Source organism: Canis lupus, chromosome 9, assembly GCF_048164855.1.
Source record: "Canis lupus baileyi chromosome 9, mCanLup2.hap1, whole genome shotgun sequence".
Lineage (NCBI taxonomy): Eukaryota > Metazoa > Chordata > Mammalia > Carnivora > Canidae > Canis > Canis lupus.
In genome coordinates this window covers 3,617,518-3,636,495 of record NC_132846.1, presented here as the reverse complement: position 1 = coordinate 3,636,495, position 18,978 = coordinate 3,617,518, and the positions used below count along the sequence as shown (strand labels likewise).

The following is an 18,978-nucleotide window of genomic DNA, read 5'->3' as shown; positions in this document are numbered from 1 at the left end:
TTTGTAGAGTTGGGTGTGTGCTCAGTGCATCTAGAACAGCAGTGGCCCACAGCTGGGGCTCTGCACCCCCGGACCTGTAAATCAGGGCCCAGCAGTCTCCTGTTGGCTTCGGCGTGCCTCATGCTGGACTCAGGCTCCTAATGCCTCTCTCTGGGGAGTGTCTGTCATGGCTCAGAGTCGCTTGGCAGGGTCTGAGGGACTTGGCCTTCAGTGGAGCCAGGTGGCCTTGGAGTGAACAGTGGGAAGGCCTGGCTGGTCTGGGCATCTGTCATGGGCCTTATGGTGGACCCAGGGGTCAGGGATATTACCCCTCCCCCAGCTTAGAGCCAAGGCTTCCCAGGTATGGGGCTTCACCACCCAGGCCCAGGGTGCTTCTCCCCATCAGGGATCCCCTTGAGAATCCTAAGGGCATGAGGGGGAGAGGGGGAGTCACCTTCTTGGTGACTGTAGAGGCTGCTAACGAGCCTCTAGATGAATCCTCTCTGCCCCAGCCCGCATGTGGACGCTGTGCAGGAGTGTCTGAGATTCATGGGACGGCAGAGCTATAAGAGCCTGTGTTGGGGTAGACAGAATCATGCCCCCCAAGTGTCCTCAGAACCTGTGAACGTGGTCCCCCACATAACAGAGGGGCTTAAGGTGAAGGGTCTGGAGGTAGGAGGCCATCCTGCATCACTCCGGTGGCCCAGTGTCACCACGTGGTCCTTCTAAGAGGGAGACAAGAGGGTCAGAAGGACGTGTGACAACAAAGCAGCAAAGTGCTGTGGCCACCACAAGCCAAGGGATACGGGCAGCCTTGGCAGCCAGGAGGGCAAAGGCATGCTTCCCCCCCAGAGCCTCCAGAGGGAGAGTGCTGCCCTGCTGACTCATTTTGGGCTCCTGACCTCCAGGGCTGCACGTGAAGAAGTTTGTGTGTGTTCAGCCACCATGTCTCTGCTGATGTGTTACAGCAGCAGCAGGAAATGAATACAGTGTTCCTAAATGTGGCCTTTCTCCTCTCGGGCTGGCCTCTGGGAACGGCTGGGTCAAGGTCAGAGCCGGGCTCCGGCTCCTTCATCACTGACTAGTGGATCAGGCCGTTACTCAACTGACTGCTTGGACTTAGGATGCCACTGCCGTCCTGGGAATAGCTGAGGGTTTGTGGAAATTTTTGAGTAAAGTGCTTCATAGTTTAAGTTTTCTGAGATTTCCTTTGACGTGACCGTAACCCTGCTGCCTGTGGTAGAGGGGCCTGGGGAATCCCAGCGCCCAGAAGCCCTGGCTTTGCCCCCACGTGTCTGGTGCTTGGCAGACCTTCCACTGGAGCAGTGCGCCTGACAGCCTCCCTCCTGGTCGCCCCCAGGGCTCAGCTCAGACAGGGATCCTCAGGAACCTTCCCTCTCCCCCTGCCACCCAGAGATGGTTGCTGTATGGGGAGGCGTGGCCACCAGCATCTCTAGGCAGGGCTTGTGGCTTGGGGGCCCCTCTGTTCCCAGGCCAGCCTCAGGCTGCAAATGTTTGAGGACAGTCATCCGCGGAGCTCTGTGCTCCTGTGCTGGGCAGAGACCTTCCCTGCCCCCCCCCCCCTCAAACCACCAGGGCTCAAAGAACCCTTCTCATGGCCCTGGAATCCAGCCGTTGGGGGCCAGAAGGGAGCTTTTAATGGCAAGGGAGCATTAGCAGCAGGATCTTGGTGGATGGAGATGTTGAAGCACCGTTGGAACACAGCTTCGAAGAGCATCACCATTCCAAGTGCAGGCCCAGGACACACATTTGGACAGTTATTTTAAGGGTGTGTGGTCCCTGAAGGGTAGGTGCTAAAAACAGGCAGGCCTCTCCCTCTCTCTCCCCCAGTGGCTCCAAAGGAGGATTGTGTCTGCCCTGGAATTCCCGTCCGTCCTCCTGCTATAGCTGATTATTTTGTCCCTTTAGATAATGTTAAAATGATTTTGCGTTCTTAGGAATGAGAAACTGCTGCAAAGAGGGCAGGTTGAGTCATTATCCCCGAGGCAGACAGGCTGACAGCCATGTGGAAGGTGATAGGGGTGGTTTTGCTGGATCCAGCTCTTCCTGCAGCCTGGGGGGCGGGGGGGTCGTCTAGTAACACCCCCCCCCCAATTTAGGGCTCATCTGTAATTAGGAGAAAGAAAAATCATAGCACCTGCAAGGGGGTAGTAAAAAGACTTCTAAAGAATTTTAGGGAATATTTATATCAAAAAATGGAGCCCTGACTGGAAATCACCCCAACTTTTCATCTGGAAACAAAATCTGAAATGGTGATGCTTTGGGTGCAGCAGAACCCTTCCTTGGGTAATCTCCAGCCTGACTATGCCTCAGTTTCCCTACCCTGAAAGTTGCAGGGTGGGTTTTTTTTTTCTTAAGATTTTATTTATTTATGGAGACAGAGAGAGAGAGGCAGAGACACAGGCAGAGGGAGAAGCAGGCATCATACAGAGAGCCTGATGTGGGACTCGATCCAGGGTCTCCAGGATCACGCCCTGGACTGCAGGCAGCGCTAACCTGCTGCGCCACCGGGGCTGCCCAGGGTGGGGGGTTTTAAAGGTGCCCTGGCCCCTGTGTTGCCATGTGCCTGCCAGCTCTGGTCGGTGTCCTTTCCTCCAGGATGTGCTGGGCAGGTATGTCACTAGCCCAGCCTCTCGCCCACCTCCTGGGTTTGTGAGCAAAAGCCACATCCAGGGACCCCATGGGCTCGTTGTAGGACTGAAGGAACACGCTGACTCACACTCCTGCCTCTGCACTGTGAGGATCCTGCGTCCTGCCCCCGCCTCCAGGTGGGGCACCGAGTAGGTCTTCATTTATGAGAGCGGGTGACTGTCCAATCAGGGGAAGGGCTCCCCTCTCCCCCCACAGAAAAGCGATGGCCATATGGCAGCTTCCAGTTTATCTGGTTCTTTCCTGGAGCTGTCTAAACAATTCAAATGTTTGTACTGGCTTTAAAATTCTGTTCGTGTGTTGCCTTTATATTGGGCCATTTCAGTTTCTGGCATTGTTAATAAGAGGGAAATCCAAGCTGTGAAACCATCAGTAGGTGAAACAGATGGGCAAGGATGGCTCAGGGTCTTGGAGCCCTGGCCCTAGGGGCTGGGACATTCATTCAGGAAAAGCCTGCAGAGCACCTGCCAGGTGTGGGGTCTGCAGTGGGCACAGGGTGTTGGAATAACTAACACAGCCCCTGGCTGTGGGGGCTCATGGTCCAAAACCCAGCACAGGGCAGTCATGAGCATCAGATGGCTATACAGCTCCAGAACCATCGCTTCTGCCCTGGGGAAGGGGCAGGGGACCAACTTCAAGTGAGGTGTATGAGCTGGTCTTGATGGTCGAGCAGGAGTTTGCCAGGGGAGGAAGGGCTTGGCAAGCAGAGAGAACAGTTTGTGCAAAGGCACAAAGTTAGGTCAGGTCCAGGTGGTTTTAGAAAATGGGATCCTTCGTGGACGGTGCTCATGAGAGGAGGGGCTGGTGCTACCCACCCCCCAGCACCTTTATCCGGCACCTACAGGTGCCATGTGCCAAGTGTTGTGCTCAGGTTTTGGGAATGTAGACAGAGGCCACGGGCCCTGTTTCTTCAAGGGGCGTTTATCAGGCAGGATAGGCTACAAAAACAAACAACTCCAAGAGGTTTGCAACAGCAGATTTATTTATAGCTCCTTCATGGTCTGGTGGCTGAGTGCTGGTCTCCACACCCTGGCATTTCTCAGCCTTGGCGCCGTGGACAATGTAGGCTGGATAGTCCTTTGTTTCAGGGGGCGTGCACTGTAGGGCCTCCACGCTCCAGATGCCAGTAGCACTTCCCTTGTGTAACAATCAAAGATGTCTTCAGGTGTTGCTCACTGTCCCCTGGAAGCCAAAGTGCACCCCCGTTGAGAATGACCACTGGCTGAGGCCCTCTTCACGGTTTCCTTCTGGACCGGCTTTGGGCGGACCCTCTGTCCTCATATTCCCACGATGGCTGGTGTCCTGGAGGACTGGCTGCGGATTTGGGTGCCGGCAGCTGAGAACTTCTCCTTGGAAATGACCTGGGTCACTTCTGTGCACATCTTACTGGTCAAACCAAGTCTACCCTCACCAGGCCAGGCTTAACCTGGCCGGAGGTCGGGGGGGTGGGGAGTACCCAGCAGAACCGCAGGGCTTGGTGGCCGCTGTTCATGTCTACCACGGTGCTCTTACCCTAGTAGGGGTCAGTGACATGGAGCCAGGCAACCTGTCTATCTGTACTCGGTGCTGGGGTTCAGGCTGGGGGGGGTGCTTGAGGAGGTTGGGAGCCAAGGAAGGGTCTTGGGAGCTGACCTTGAGTGTGGGTTAGGTGGTGGCATTGGGGTGGCGCTCCAGGCAATGGGACGTGTGTCTGTCTGCGTCCATGGATGAGGGAGGAGGCCCAGCTGCCTATTCAGGGAACCCCAAGTTCCCAGGAGCCCTCCAAGGACCTGCCCTCTGCCGGGTGGTGAGAGACCAGAGGCAGGAGATAAGGACCTTTCCTGCAGGTCTTGTGGGTGCTAAAGGGGCTCCTCAAATCTGGCAGTTAACAAACTGTGCTACAAATGGCTTGGACGAGCACATGTCTGATTTTCCACTCACATAATTACACACTTCCCATCCTTAAGTGGTGTTCAGCTCTGGGTCCAGGTGCCGTGTCTTTCTCCTCCCCTGTTGGTGGGAAGGAGCCTGTGTTTGATTCCTTCTGCTGCGAAATTGCTCCAAGGGGGTCTCCCTCTGCAGCTGGGCTGCCCTGTGGGCCCCTTTCAGTGGCGGCTGGATGTCTGTGGCCAGCCCTCAGCTGTGTCTGGGCTGGAGGCAGGTGACCGTGGCCTTGTAGATGGCAAGAAAGCAGTTCTTGATCAACCCCAGAGCCCCCTTGTTTTTCAGGCTTAATTTGATTGCTGCTTGCTCTCTCAGTGCCTGCAGTTCTCCCAGCGGCCACCGGATTTTTTTCTCTCCCCCTCCGTCACAGGGGACCTGTGTGTCTCAGTGTCATCCTCTCTCCTTGCTGATTCCCCATTTCACCTGCTTTGCTTGTCCTCAGGTCTGACGCCTGCCTCAGCAGGTCCTGTTGGGCCAGAAGGGTCACACACCCATGTAGCAGATGTGGAAGCAGAGACCCCGGCCTGTGCCTGCAGCTGGTTTCCACAGGGCCCTGCTCTGAGGCAGGCCTGCCACTAGTGCGGATGCAGGGGTCGTTGTCCCGTGTGGGCCTTCCTGATGCCCTGTGCAGTGGCCACGCCTCAGGCCTTGAATGGCCTCCTTGTGGCGTGGGCTCGTGGACGCATCTCCCTCTGGGTGCTCTGCCACCCTGGCTTCTGGGACCTTCTGCTTTTGATCCTACTCCTCAGAATCCTTTGTTGTCTGCTGTCCTCCCACACCGGGTCATCTTCAGGAAGTGGCAGCCGCTGTCACTTAGAGCGCCTCTTGTAGTAAGCATGACCGCGGCTTCAGTGAATTTCTGCAGCTGAGAGTCCAGGGAGGATGGGATATAGGCCAGTGCGATCGAGGTCTCGAGCCTCCAGCAGGAGCATTTCTCCTGGCGTGGCTTCCTCCTAAGTCTGGCCACAGAGAGGTCACCGAGTGCTGACCACTCCTGGCCATGCCCTTTGTGCTGTGGGCAGTCCCCTGGGACCTATCCTGGCCCCATGCCCACCCTGCTTCCAGGTGAGGTGCCAGGCACATGCACCCTGGAGAGGATGCAGCCCTCCAGTTGTTTGCTTGCCCATCAGAATCACATGGGATCCAGGAGGCACAGTTCTGGAAGGCGGGGAGACAGTACAAAACAAAGTGACAGAAGCCCACATTCCCATCCTGCGTGGTGGGTTCTGGGGTCCTTCTCACTTGAGGTGGGGAGACCGAGGGCAGCCCTGGTGGCCCAGTGGTTTAGTGCCGCCTTCAGCCCAGGGTGTGATCCTGGAGACCCGGGATTGAGTCCCACGTCGGGCTCCCTGCATGGAGCCTGTTTCTCCCTCTGTGTCTCTGCCTCTCTCTTTCTCTCTTTCTCATGAATAAATAAATAAAATCTATAAAAAAAAAAAAAAAGAGAGAGAAAGATGGGGAGACCGAGGCACAAGACCAAGGTACAAGGTAGAATGGGGTCTGGTTCCGTGGTCTCGTCTTAGGAACATACCCGCCTTTTCCACTTTCACCTGTTTCCCGATTGCATTTTCCTAGCCCTGAGCTGTCTGCTGGGCCCCGTCCTGGGGTTCTGACCCCCTCCTGGGACAGTCCCAGTCCAGAAGATGGAAGAATTCACCCTCTTGGTGCAGTGTGCAATCCGTCCCCTGGCGGTGCTGGCTGGGGCCTCGGCCTGCTGCACCCACACTGTGAGCATCGCGGCTGCTCTGGTTCCCCCATGTTTACTCCAGTCCCCAAGACCTGGGAGGGCTGCCCCTGCATGACCCCCTGCAGCCCCCATGTGGTCTTGCTGCTCCTTCTTCCCACCCCTGGCTGCTCCTGAGCAGCAGCTGGGGGCTCGTCAGAGCCTGAATCCCCCAGGCTCTGACCCAGGCCTCCTGAATCAGAGTCTTCAGGACCAGACCTTGAATGGGTATTTTTGGCAAGCTCTGGTGGTGATTCTTAGTCATCCATCCACTGGCCCACAGGGTAAAGGCCAGGCCACGCTGTGACATTCCGGGGCCTCTGGGGCTTCCCTCGTCTTCTCTCCACTTCTCATTACCCTTTCCCACTCCTTTCAGTGCCTTTTGGGAAGGGGCACTCCTCATGTGGTTCCTCTTTCACCTCTCCTCCGGAGAGTCTGGAGTTTCCCTTCATGGAAATGGCTGATGCCACCTCCTCCCTGAAGCCTTCTCTGATTGCTCTCCCCCTGCCCTGAAAGGATAGCTTGCCTTGTAAATGAGCATCTTAAATTCCTCAAGGCTGAGCTCTCCTTGGACTTCTGGTGAAGAGGGGTCCTTTTATAAAATAGATCTTCCCTTCACAGCTACCCAGCTTTTGGAAAAACAGGTATATATTTATCAGCCATGGGGGTAGCTCTGTGCCCAGAACTTATTAATCTGGGGATCCCCAGGTGGCTCAGTGGTTTAGCACCTGCCTTCAGCCCAGGGCGTGATCCTGGAGCCTGCTTCTCCCTCTGCCTGTGTCTCTGTCTCTTTCTCTCTGTGTCTCTCATGAATAAATAAATAAAATCTTAAAAAGAACTTATTAATTGATATTTATCGAAAAAGCAACAACTTTAGAGCCTGTGCAAGTTTTCTCCAGGTCCAGGTTTTAAATAAACTTTTTAAATTATTTAACTTTTATTGTTACTTTTTCCTGTCGTTTTGACACTAATATCTATGCTTATCGTAGAAAACTAGAAAATACCAGGAAACATGAAGGACAGAAGCCACCCCTGTGTTTCCTGCGCAGCCACAGTTGACAGTGGGGTGCATTCCCTCCCGATCTGTTTGCAGATCCTTGGGTATCTAAGTGTGTTTCGAATTGGGACTCGAATGCTCCCTCTCGGGCAGTCCGCTGGCCCCAGAGTGCGCATTGTTTCAGCTCCTCTTTGAGCAGAACTTTCCTGATGAATCCTGAACTCCTCTGTTCATGTTACTGACTGACTGATTGATTCATGCCATTTTCAGGGATTTACCTTATGCTGAGCACTGGGAATGCTGGCAGCCTCTGTGTTACCTGTTACTTAAAAGATCCTTCAGAAAGCACACTCCTAGTTTGGAGCTCATGTTGGGTGCACAGGGTGCAGCAGTCAGGCATGAGGGTGCACAGCAAGCAAGAAGTCTGCTCACCCCACCCTCCAGCTGCCCTTGCCCTTGACCAGAGGCCACCCGACCACCATTTTCTTTCATTCTTTGTTGCAGCACTTTCCGGTTCGTTCTGTGTGCGTGCAGGCACACGTTCTCGTGCTGGATGTTGTTTTTAACCCAGGCCGGTGCAGGCAGCACACAGCTTTGCACCTTGCGTTTTCACATAGGGGTTGTCTCGGTGATAAAGCCTTCAGGGCACAGGGAGGGCTTCTTCGGTCTTTTTACTTACGGCCTAGTATTTCTCTGACCATGTGTGGGTTGTTCGTGGGGTATTTGAGACAGTGTGGCAGTTCACAGCCTGAAACACCACACGTGCAAGGACGCCTGGGGGGTGGGACGGTGGCGTGGGGTTTTCAGGAGGAATAGTTAATCACTTGACGGCGAGTCCTCTGGCTTATCCTCTCCTCCCTCCCCTTTGGTGTCATGAGCCAGTTTCTGGACTTTGGGAATTTTAGGAACCTGCTGCTTGGGAAGTGAGAGCTGTTGGTACGTTGGTCCCACAGGAATTTCCGAGGAAGGAGTGATCCCTGGCACTTATGTTCTGCTTTGCTGAGTGGGTGCAGGGGTGTGCGTGGGGTTTCTCCACCATGGGGCATCTGCCTGCCCCTCCCCCCCGCCATGCCTCCCCTGCTGGGTCTGCTGGTTAACCCCTGGGCATGGGGCAGCCCAGCTGCTGAGCCGAGCCGGCACCCACACTTCCTGAGCTTGCCCAGCCTCTGAGGATGACCCGTTACTGGCCCTTCCTGCTGGGGGCAGAGAGCAACCAGTGCACCTTAGCTGCCTTGGCTGTGGGGGTGCCCGCTGTGTGGCCCAATGCCGGCTGGAAGGGGAGCCCCTGTCCTTTCTGCCAGAGTCGGGATTTATCCCGTTCTCGGAGCTCTGAGCTGCAGAGGAACTGGTCTGGCTTCTGGGAGCTCATTCCCACTTAAGCTTTTCAGCCTGCCTGTTCTCGAGATGATTTTTTTTTTTAATGTTCCGGGTCTCTTGGGTTTTCCCAGTTAGAGTCCTGTTTGTATTTTAAGGCAGGGGGAGGACAAGCTGACCGGTGGTGTCAGATGCAGGCGGATTGTTGGCAGGCTTCAGGAGGTGAGCGCCACACGCTGGGATGGTCTGGGGGGTGGGGTAGGGGGGGTGCTATGAGGATTATCTCAATGGGAAAACCCAGGGCCTGGCCTTGGCCCAGCAGAGGCCCTTTCTGCTTGGTGGGGGTCTCATCCCCAGGCACCCTCTGTCTGCTTGTTGCCACCCATCCTTCCCGTGGTGCGGCCCCTATCTCATCCTCTGGGGCTTCCCGGGGGCGGAGGGGGGGGGTGCGGGGGTGGCGCTGCTCCCTGAGCTGTTCAGGATTTCTGTCCCGGAGCAGGGGCCGGGCACAGGGGGGAGTCACTCTGACCCTGACCTGGCTGGTCTCAGTCACGAGTCAAGTGGCCATGGGCCAGTTACTGTCAGCGATGCTCACGTGGAGCAGGGCAGTCTGGGAAGGCCGCGGCTCTGAGGTGTCCCTGCTAGGGGTGCCCAGTCTCTTCCCTCATGAGGTCACAGAAGCAAACGGATATTAGCTGCATTTGTTCTGGAACTGTAGAGAAGCTGAGTGATGGTGGGGATCGCTGTGGTTTTCAGATTGGGTTCCTTGGGGCCCGGGGTTGTGTCAAGGTGTTGGGGGTTGAGTGGCAGGCTGGCTCAGCATACCCCACAGTGCAAATTGGTGGGCCCTCCTTGACCTCTGTCTTCCTGTCTCATCTAGTAGCTTACTTTTGAGGTTCCACTGGGTGCCCGGCTCTTAGAAGGTGTTGGGAAACACCTGAATGGGCTAACCAACCAGTGTATAGTTGGTAGGTGTCACCCCTGCTGTGTCGTGTAAGGGGATGGTGATGGTGCATCTTCATCGCTGCCGAGAGGTTTCCCAGGTGGCTTTGTGCCCATCTCCCCCCCAGACCCTGAGCCCCTCCAGGGCCTGAGCCATGGCTGTTGGGTGTGTTGGGCCAGGCTGAACTCAGTGTTTCTATATTTACATTAAGGGAGTGTCTGTGTGCCAGGCAGGCTCCAGAAGTAGGCACATGGTACACACAGCCGTTCCATCTGCCGTAGTCTCTGCCCTAATTTCCAGCTCCTCCTGGTCACAGTCTCCTCTGAGCATCTGTGGGTGCCCAGCCTTTCTTCCCAGGAAGACACACATGGGCATGGCCATTGGTGTGCCACCTGCACTCCACACACACCCCTGTGCCTTTCCCAGTGTCCTGCTCCAAGACTGGAATGAAGGCCTGGGATGGTGGGGGCCCAGGTTCTCGGGAGTGTTCTGGCTCTGGGTAGGTGGGTGGGGCAAGGGCATCCTGGGTCAGGGGGAAGGCTTCCTGGGAGAGCTGAGCTGCATCCTAAAGGCTGGGATGGAAAGTGTGGACCAAGGCTTGGAGAAGTGGCACAGCCCCATGTGCACAGATGCTGGGGATAGGGTAGACAAAAGTGGGTGACCCTCAGAGACCCTGACCCTGTCTGTAGTGGGGTGAGGTGAGTCAGGGCATGTGTGTGGGAGAACAGTGGACGTGGGGTTGTGGGTGCGAGATGCAAGGGGCAGGGTCCAGGCTTGCAGGAATATTGGAGAGGCCTGTGATGTTTGAGTTACTGTCAGAGGATGTCCATGATGTGTCCATGGGGGCTAGAGATGGCCAAGATGGGAGAGTGGATGGGCTGAGACAGACCTGGGAGGCTAGGCCAAGGTGTTAGGCCAGATATGGGAGGAAATGGGGAGCCATGGAGGTGGTTGAGTCAAAGAGGGAAGGTCAGGCTTTGGGTGGTAAATATGGTGGAGGGGAGCATGCCAGGGTGATCCAGGCTGGAGCTGCGCCCACGAAGGGCTGGTCCTGTGGTTGGAGAGGGAAACGGCTGGTCTCTCTTCAGAAGGTGGCCTTGAGGACTGGCTAGGAGTTCACACACCTTCCCTTTGCTAACAGGGCTGTTCTGGGGAGCATGCCTGACAGCAGTCGCAGGCTCTCCCCACCTCCTGCCTTCAGGAGGCTGTAGTGAGTGTTCTGTAGCGAGGATGCTTCCTGGCTGCCTGATTAACCTTTATTTTCTTTTTCTCTCCACAGGAAGCGAGGGATAGAAGTGGTGCAGGTGAGTACGAACAACACCCTCACCAGTTTTCAAATGGGTGGGCCTTTTAGGGCTCCCCTTTCCTCTTCTCCCTCGAGTCTGGGCGCTTGAGCACCTTCACCTGCTTCTCATGTTTAACTTCTCCTCGTGTGGAGTCTCCGTGGTTTCTGCTCTGGCAGGACTTGTGGTTGGTGGTCTCTGGGGTTTATGGAGCTAGGGTGGCTTCATCCGTGGAAGGAGCTGGGGGTGGGGGGGGCAGGTACAGGAGCATAGCCATCCAGCCAGGCATCTGTGGTCCGTTGCCTCCATGGTTTATTTGCCCCTACCCTCTGTCTCTGCTGAGGGAGCACAAGCCTTGGCTGCTCCACTCTCTGGGGTTGAGCTCTCTCCTATCAGACCATTCTTGTGAGTGGCATCATCTCTCCTTCCCTTCTCCCCCTCACCCCTAGGTCACGTGCATCCTCTCCCTGTTGTCAGTTGACCACACCTGATTTTCCCTATGGGCCCCTGGCTCCTGGAGGGTAGGCTGAGTCAGTGCACATGGGGGCGGGGGGTCCTGACCCCTGTGCTTCCTCACCCTGGGGCAGACTTGGGTCAGGTGCTCATTGGCTGGAGAAGGAAGGATGGATAGAGAGAGAAGCCCTCCTGGGGCCTGGGGTGGGCTCTGTGGCCCTGAAAGAGATGTGCACATCCTGACAGCAGCCCTGGGGGTGGTTGGTGGGGTGGGAATGGGTGTCTGTTTGGAAGCCTTGGTGGAGGGTTGCTGAATTAATGCTTCTTCTGGTCTTTCTCTGGTAGCAGATTGAACTTGTGACCTGGAGGCTGAGGTTTGTTTGAGGGGAGGAGGTAGTTTCTGAAAGCCCCTCCTCGGCTGTGGATTTTTCATCCAGGCTCATTTTGATTCTACAAAGTTGCGTGATCTGCACAGAGTCTTTCTGTGGACCTTAGTTTGTTAGACGTTAAAAGGGAGAAGTCAGAATTCAGGAATGGCTAAGAAGTGTGCTATCGGGGCCATTTTGGTTGATTGGTAGTGACTGCCTGGAGGATTCTGAATCTGTGGGTAGCTGAGGGCAGGAGTTGAGTCATGGTGCGTCTCAGGTCCAGCAGTGGGCAGGTGAGTGGCAGTTGTACCCTTGTCATGCTGGGGCTTAGTGTCTCGGATCAATCCTGTTCCACGATGCTTTGGCTTATTTTGGTCTCTTAGTCCTTACCTGTGGTTACCTTGGAAGTACCCGGATCCTTTGTGGTTGCTGCTGTACAACCCGCCCTCCCACCCCAGACCTGGCCTCGCAGTTGGAGCATGAGTTGGAGGTTACTGTAAGAGTGGCCAAGTGCTTTAAGCTACAGCGCTTGTCAGGGCTTACGAAGAAATTTCTGTGGGGAACACAGTTTGTAGAGGAAGTGAATTCGTGTGCTCACCAGCAAACATGTTAACTTAAAAAGGGAAGACATGTGCCCTTCCCCCGGTACCTGATTCCCGTCCTGGAAGACCCCAGACTAACACAGTATGATGCCCCTACCCCTGCCCCAGGAGGGAGGGGCAGGGAGAGGAGAGGGCCACGGACCTTCAGGATGTACAGCCAGCCTGGGGTGTAGGCTAGCTTGGGGGAGGCAGTGTGTTTGCTTTACGTGGCTTCCTGGGAAGATTAGACTTAAACCTTTGATCCCCTTAGTCTGAGGTGGAATGGGAGACTTGGAGCCATTGTTCTAGAATGTGAGGGGCAGAGGAAGAGTTGCAGAAATTTCCTTAATGTGTCTGCTGTTCACTTTGGTGATGACTTTGGGGAGGAAGTGGTGGTTGGAGACCAGAGAAAAACCAAACTGAACGCTTTCCACACCAGTATCTAAAAATAAAACTCACCGTGACGCCTCTCTGTGCACCTCCTCCTGGCACCCTGGAGTGTTTGGAGAACTTGAAATATCAAGATGCAGAGAGAGTCTTTGCAAAAATTGGAAGCCAAGACACTTGGCTGTTTTTTCAGAATCAGCCAGGCTTTTGTGGGCCAGATCTCTGGGCGGGTGGGCCGCTGGATGCAGGGGTGGCTGCTTGCCAGACACGAGGTGCAGTGACTGGAGGGAGGAGAGTAAGCATGCTGGCGGCCCACACCCGGCATTTCTTGTGTCCACGGCCCCAGTGGCATTGTCCCTCTTTGTGCAGCCACCCCAGTGATGGGAGTAGTGTTTTCATGCCTATTTTAGAGATGAGGAATGGAGGTTTAGGATGTTCCTTGGGGAACTCGGCTGGTAAGTGGTAGACTCGGGGTTTGATGGTGGGTTGGTTAGTCTCAAGAGTCCATGGTTTTTCTGCTAACTGGGGCTCCTCTGCATGTTAGTGGACTGCTCCATTTACTAAATGTTTCCAGGGCTGTGATCACCTGGGCTTCAGCTACATTTTTTTTTTAATTTATGTATTTATCTTAGAGAGAGAGAGCGAGCGCGCGCGCTCATACTCATGAGAATGAGTGAGAGGAGGGGTCTTCAAGCAGAGTCCATGGTGGGGCTCAATCTCGGACCGGGAGATCCTGACCTGAATTGAAACCAGGAGTGGGACATTCAGCCAACCCAGTAAGCCACCCAGGTGACCCTGGTTCTGGCTATGATTTAAAACAAAAGAAACCAGGGCCCAGGGTCAGGAACCAAGACTGTGAAGTGCTGGTGAGATCCTGCAATGTCCTCCATCAGGGGGGTTATTTTTCTTCCTGCTATTTAATGGCAGTAGTGACAACATGAGTGTTAACATTTATTAGGGACTGTGGTGTACTGGGCACTGATGCCGTTTACCTGAAAGAAAGCATCTGTGGGTAACCTCTCCAAGGTAGGGTGGGAACACATTTAAGAAAGCAAATCTTACAGGTCCTCGGCTCCTTCATGTGCTCATTGCCACAGCACATCTGCTTGGGAGGGAGCTTATAAACCCTCCTTCCTGGCATCCTTTTCATGTTCGTCCCCATCCCATCTCTACGGAGTCAGTGCATATAGCAGTGAGGGTCAGGATCACCTGAGCTCACCTTTCTGGCTGCGTGACCTTGGGGCCAGTTCCTAACCACCCAGAGCCTCAGTCTCCCCATCTGTGAAATGGGGATAATAGTCATCCCTGTTCCTAGGGATCACATGAGACCTAATTGAGTTAATTGGGTAAAGCAGTTGGCACCATGCCTAGTACATGGGAAACTCATTATTTACATTGTCCAAGACAAATGTGACCCTGGGGCATAAAACCTGCCTAGGCCTTGCCGCTGGTCATCGTGATCCTGCGGCAGGTAAGGTTTCTCCAGTTCTTCTCTTGCTACAAAATTGCAAGAAGATCTGATTGGGTTTTCAGCTGATAGGACACTAAAAATGACTGTTTTTGTAAAAGAGTTACAACTGCTGTAATTTTTGGCCTATTTTAAAGGAATTCAGAGAATTTGCTATGTAAATCCCTTTCCATCTTTTTGTTTGAAGAAATGGTTTCAGCACTTGCATCTATAAAAATTGAAAAATACAATTGACAATAAGCTCTGCCTTCATCTGTTGGATATATGAAATGCTTTTGAAAAATTCCCATTTGTCTCTTCTGAGATGTATTTCTAATAAGGTTTAATGTCTTATGTTTATTCCTTGTACAATTTGTAATGGTTCTGTCACAGGGATCAGTTATGTACTAACAGTAATTGTAATAATAATTCAGTCCAGAAGAAAATTTCTGACAGAGCTTGACGGTCACATGAAATAAAAATAATTAAAACATTTATATATTTACTTATTTATAGCATCATAGAGTGATCAGTAAAAGGCCTTTCAACATGAAATACACTGAGGGATGTGGGTTGGAAACTGGAGTTTGAGGAGGCAAAAGGAACTTTTCTAAATTCCCAGGTGTTTAGGAAGAACCGGATTCTGTAACTTTTGGATGGATGTTGGTGGATCTCAAATTGAGATGGTATTTAGATTCCATTGGGTCCATTTAAAAGTGGAACAGTAACAGTTTTATTTTGAAATGTTAATATTTACAATATGTTGGAAATTACATCCTCTACAAGTATTTAAATTAAGATGAGAAATTTTAGATGTTAACTTGCAAATGTACAAATAGATACACAGTTTTAAACATTTATTCTGGGGGCTTTCGTTTGAAGGCCACTGTTTTAGAACATTACCCCATTGACTTCTCAGAACTGGGCTCTGAGGCAGGTACGGTCTCGGAGGGGGCAGTGGCCTGGCTCCCAGGCCATCCAGAGCATCCCACCCCAGGGCTGGGCCACTCAGACCCTGGGGCCTGTGTGTCTACAGAGAACCAGAAAGGTCGTGGCAGTAGGCCTGTCCATAGGCTGACTAGCCTTCCCTAACCTGGGTCTGTTGGGCCTGGTCATGCTCTAATGGAAAACCTGCTGTTCTCTCTCTGCTCATGTCGTGTGAGGAGATGAGGCCCCTTGTGGCCAGCAGATGTAGGTTGGGAAGACTGGGCTGTCCCCGCAGCAGCACTCAGCAGATCTTTCCTAGGGGCCTGCTGTGACCAGGCCACAGGTGTGGGGGGCTCACATGGGCTACGGCCGGGTGCCTTCCACTGTCTGAAGGCTGCAGCCAGAGGCCAAAGTTGGCTGGGATCACTGACCCAGGCATGGAAGAGATGATTATGTCAGGAAGGCTTCCCAGAGGAGGGAGGGGTAAGCCTGGCTTGTGGCTACAAGCCTTGTCCATCTGACAGAGCCTAGCCAAAGGCAGGTTCAAGCTCACAGTCCCAACCAGGGCTTCACCTGCTCCCCAGGTCATTGTGCTCCTGCTCCTGCAACACAAATGTGCTAGAAATGACCAAGTGCCAACCACAGCATAGCCATCTCTGTCCCTCCACCCAGTGAGTCTTTATTGGGAGAAAACATTTTTTGGCCACTTGAGTCCTCTGTGGCCTAGGCGGTGTGGGGTGTGGGGCTGGAGCTGGGGTTCTGCTGAGGGCCGAGCAGGAAGCTCGCATCAGCCCTGCAGGATGGTGTCACCTGGGGAGCATTTTCCCCTGTGACCTGATCTGTGAGGAGGGCTTGGAAGAGAAGCCTGGGAGGTTCTCCATCCCTGGACCCCACCACCGCTTTCTAGGGCAGCCCTGAATACGATGGGAGAAGACCAGGAAAGAACAACACATCTGTTTGCCTGTCCCCTCCATCCAGCCCCAGCATCCTGCCCCTGCCTCACTCATTCTGGGGCTTTCACCAGGTGTTTGCAGAGCGCAGAGGGAGAAAAAGAGGTCCAGTTGTAGTCGAGGGGGCTGGAGTTGTATTTTAAAATGCAGAGGACCAAGCCAGAAGTATTGGAAATACAGCCACCCAGCAGAGATCCACTGTCTTGCTTCCAAGTTTCTTGAGAATTCAGACATGACAGAAGCCTGTCTCTGGAGCAGCCACCGTTTCTTCCAGGCAAGCCGTTTGGGCAAGGAGGTCGCATGGCTGACCACCAAGCAGAAGGTGAAACCCTGAGATACATATGGATAGAGCCAGAGGATGCGTGCTGGGCTTCTGGGGAGGAGCTGCAGTGGGGACTGTCCTCAAGCTCGTGGGGAAGCCCTGAGGTGCCTGGGGGCCTACGAGGACACAGGAGGGGACATTTGTGTGTGGGGTGGGGTAGGTAGAGGGTGAGGAAGGCCTTGTAGGGAAGCTGATGCTCCTTGATACAGGACATACTAGGCCCAGGTTTGGATGGGGCGTGAGGGATTTGAATGTCATTGTAGACAGGCAGCATGTGTGAGCAAGGACTGAGAAGCTGGGCAAGGTGGTCTGTTGACTGTGTGGTTAGGAAGCACTGGGGCCTTGGCTCTGATGGAGTTGGCAAGTGGCCAGGCCAGAGAGGGCAGCAGCCTGTGAGCTGTTGATGGGGCATTGGTTTGGTGGCCATCAAAAGCTTCTCTGTGGAAGAGGCGTGGGCCCCACTGAGAGGCCAGCAGAAGATCCCACTGGAGGGCACATGGGGAACAGATACATAAGGCTAGACCAGAGGGTAGAGAGCTGGGTCTTCTGGAAGGAGCCTGGGGCCGTGGCCTGGGGTGGTGATTGGCAGGGGTGGTGGTGCGGATGGGGTCTGGCTGGAATGAATGCCGTAGTGGAAGGCAGGGTGAGACACATGGTAGGGCGCAGGTGGATGTGGCAGGTGAGGGAGAGGGAGGGATCACTTCCCACACTTCTCACTTATTTTGGCCATGCAGCAGGGTCCAGGGGTGCAGGAAGAGGAGCAGGGGGGAGGAAGAGCTGGCTGCTTCACGCAGGTGCGTTGAATCCAAGCAACATGAGTTCAGTAGTGGGCTTCCTCACCAAAAGCCAGAGAGCCTGGTGGCTGAGTCGTGTGCTGCTTTCCAAGGCTTACGTGTGATGAATCCTAGGTTGGGTTTTAAAACAATGTATTTGTTATTTGAACCACTAAAGTATTAGTGGTTCAAAATTGTTTTAAAAGGTACATGGTTAAATCTTTCCAATGACAAATCCCCAGCTGGGTTCCCTCTGCCATCAAGCCTGTCTCAGTGCCCTCCCTAGATTTTATTTCCAGGTGATTGGGGCCCAGGAGGGTGGACTCCGGTGAACCTTGTGCCTTTCATCTGCTTCCTCTGCTGGTGCTTCAGAGCCCAGTGTAAGGGGCTGCAGGAATGTAGGTTGCCTGACACCCCTGCAGCTGGAAGAGCCCATGGCAATTTGCCAGCCGCCTCCTCATGGGCAATGGCTTCTGAAGGCTACTAGGGTGTGGTCTGACCCTGACCTTTGCCAGCAGATCCTGGCACCTCCAGGGAGGGTGGCCGTGGGACTGGGAAATTGTGTGGAACATTTCCCCGGTCATTTGGGTCCATTATACAGATTGTTCCTGACTCTGCCTGACCTTCCCGTGGAGCCCAGAGACCTAGGTTTGCGTTCCCATTAGTCTGTTTTCTTATGATGTGATGCCACTTTCACCATCTTTAAAATGAAAGGATGTTTACCATATGGGACTTAAGACACCTGATACGAGCTTAAGGAATACAGGTTTATTGTTGCTCATCCTTTGTTATGAACAGCATGGTTTATGGCAGAAGGTGGGTGGGGTTCAGCTATGAGTGGCATAGTGCTGCTTTGAAAAATTTGTCTGGTGTAAAGAATGTGGTCTGGGGACGCCTGGGGGACTCAGTTAAGCTTCTGACTCTTGGTTTCAGCTCACGTCGTGATCTCAGGGTCTAAGATCGAGCCCCACGTCGGGCTCCACACTCAGCATGGAGAATGCTTGAGATTCTCCCTCTCCCTTTGTCCCTGCCCACTCACTCACGCTCACTCTCTCTCTCAAATAAATAAATATTAAAAAAAAAAATGTAATGTTTGCCACACTCCACCCAAGTTACACTTTCTGGTTTCTTTTTTTTTTTTTTTTAATTTTAATTTATTTATTTATGATAGTCACAGAGAGAGAGAGGCAGAGACACAGGCAGAGGGAGAAGCAGGCTCCATGCACTGGGAGCCCGATGTGGGATTCGATCCTGGGTCTCCAGGATCGCGCCCTGGGCCAAAGGCAGGCGCTAAACTGCTGCGCCACCCAGGGATCCCTCACTTTCTGGGTTCTAACTGTTGTGGATTTTAGCTGAATTCCTTTTTTATTTATTAATTTTTTTTAAAAGTAGGCTCCAGCCGGGTGTGGAGCCTAATGCGGGGCTGGAACTGCCGACCCCAAGACCCAAGACCTGAGCTGAGTTCAAGAGTTGGACACTCAACCGACTGAGCCACCTGGGCATCCCCTTATTCCTTTTTTAAAGATAGATTTTGTTTTTTACCATTCGAAATGCAGGTGTTTGCATTTCTTTTTTTCAAGACCTTGAAGATTATTTTCATTCTGAGTTGTTTACTTAGGGTATACACCAAATTGAGTCAGACGTATTTATGTGAAAGCGTCATCAGGGTATTTTTTCCGATCATGTCACCATGGGGCGGAGGGCGTCCTATAGCTCAGGGTTTGCCCCCATCACGTTGTTAGTAGCCATTCAGAAGAGCCGGCCTCTGGGAGGACAACGTGGGAAATGCTCAGGAGGTGCTGAGTGCTACCGTGTATGTGCTGAGTGGTTTCCGTCCTGTCAGGATTATTTTTATTCTCGAGCTCCTTAGGCTCACTGTTGCAAACAGAGACTGCCTCTGGCGTCGGGGCAGTCCTGTGTGGCCTCAGAGGCCCGCAA

The 18,978-nt window shown here is 53.6% G+C and overlaps 1 protein-coding gene across 6 annotated transcripts in view; it reads left to right on the top strand.

The window, feature by feature from the left end:
• The window catches only part of ITPK1 (inositol-tetrakisphosphate 1-kinase), a 180,075-nt gene that overhangs the window by 26,461 nt on the left and 134,636 nt on the right, over positions 1–18,978 (top strand). For 5 of the 6 annotated variants that reach the window (XR_012036284.1, XR_012036283.1, XM_072837839.1 and 2 more), the window contains exon 2: positions 10,829–10,853. Coding sequence is in view for 3 of the 6 variants with exons in the window: in XM_072837839.1 (XP_072693940.1) it covers positions 10,829–10,853 (25 nt within the window). In the remaining 3 variants the exon portion in view is untranslated. Of the gene's footprint in view, positions 1–8,764; positions 8,829–10,828; positions 10,854–18,978 lie in introns of all 6 variants that reach the window. The other variant, XM_072837840.1, reaches the window with a different exon arrangement.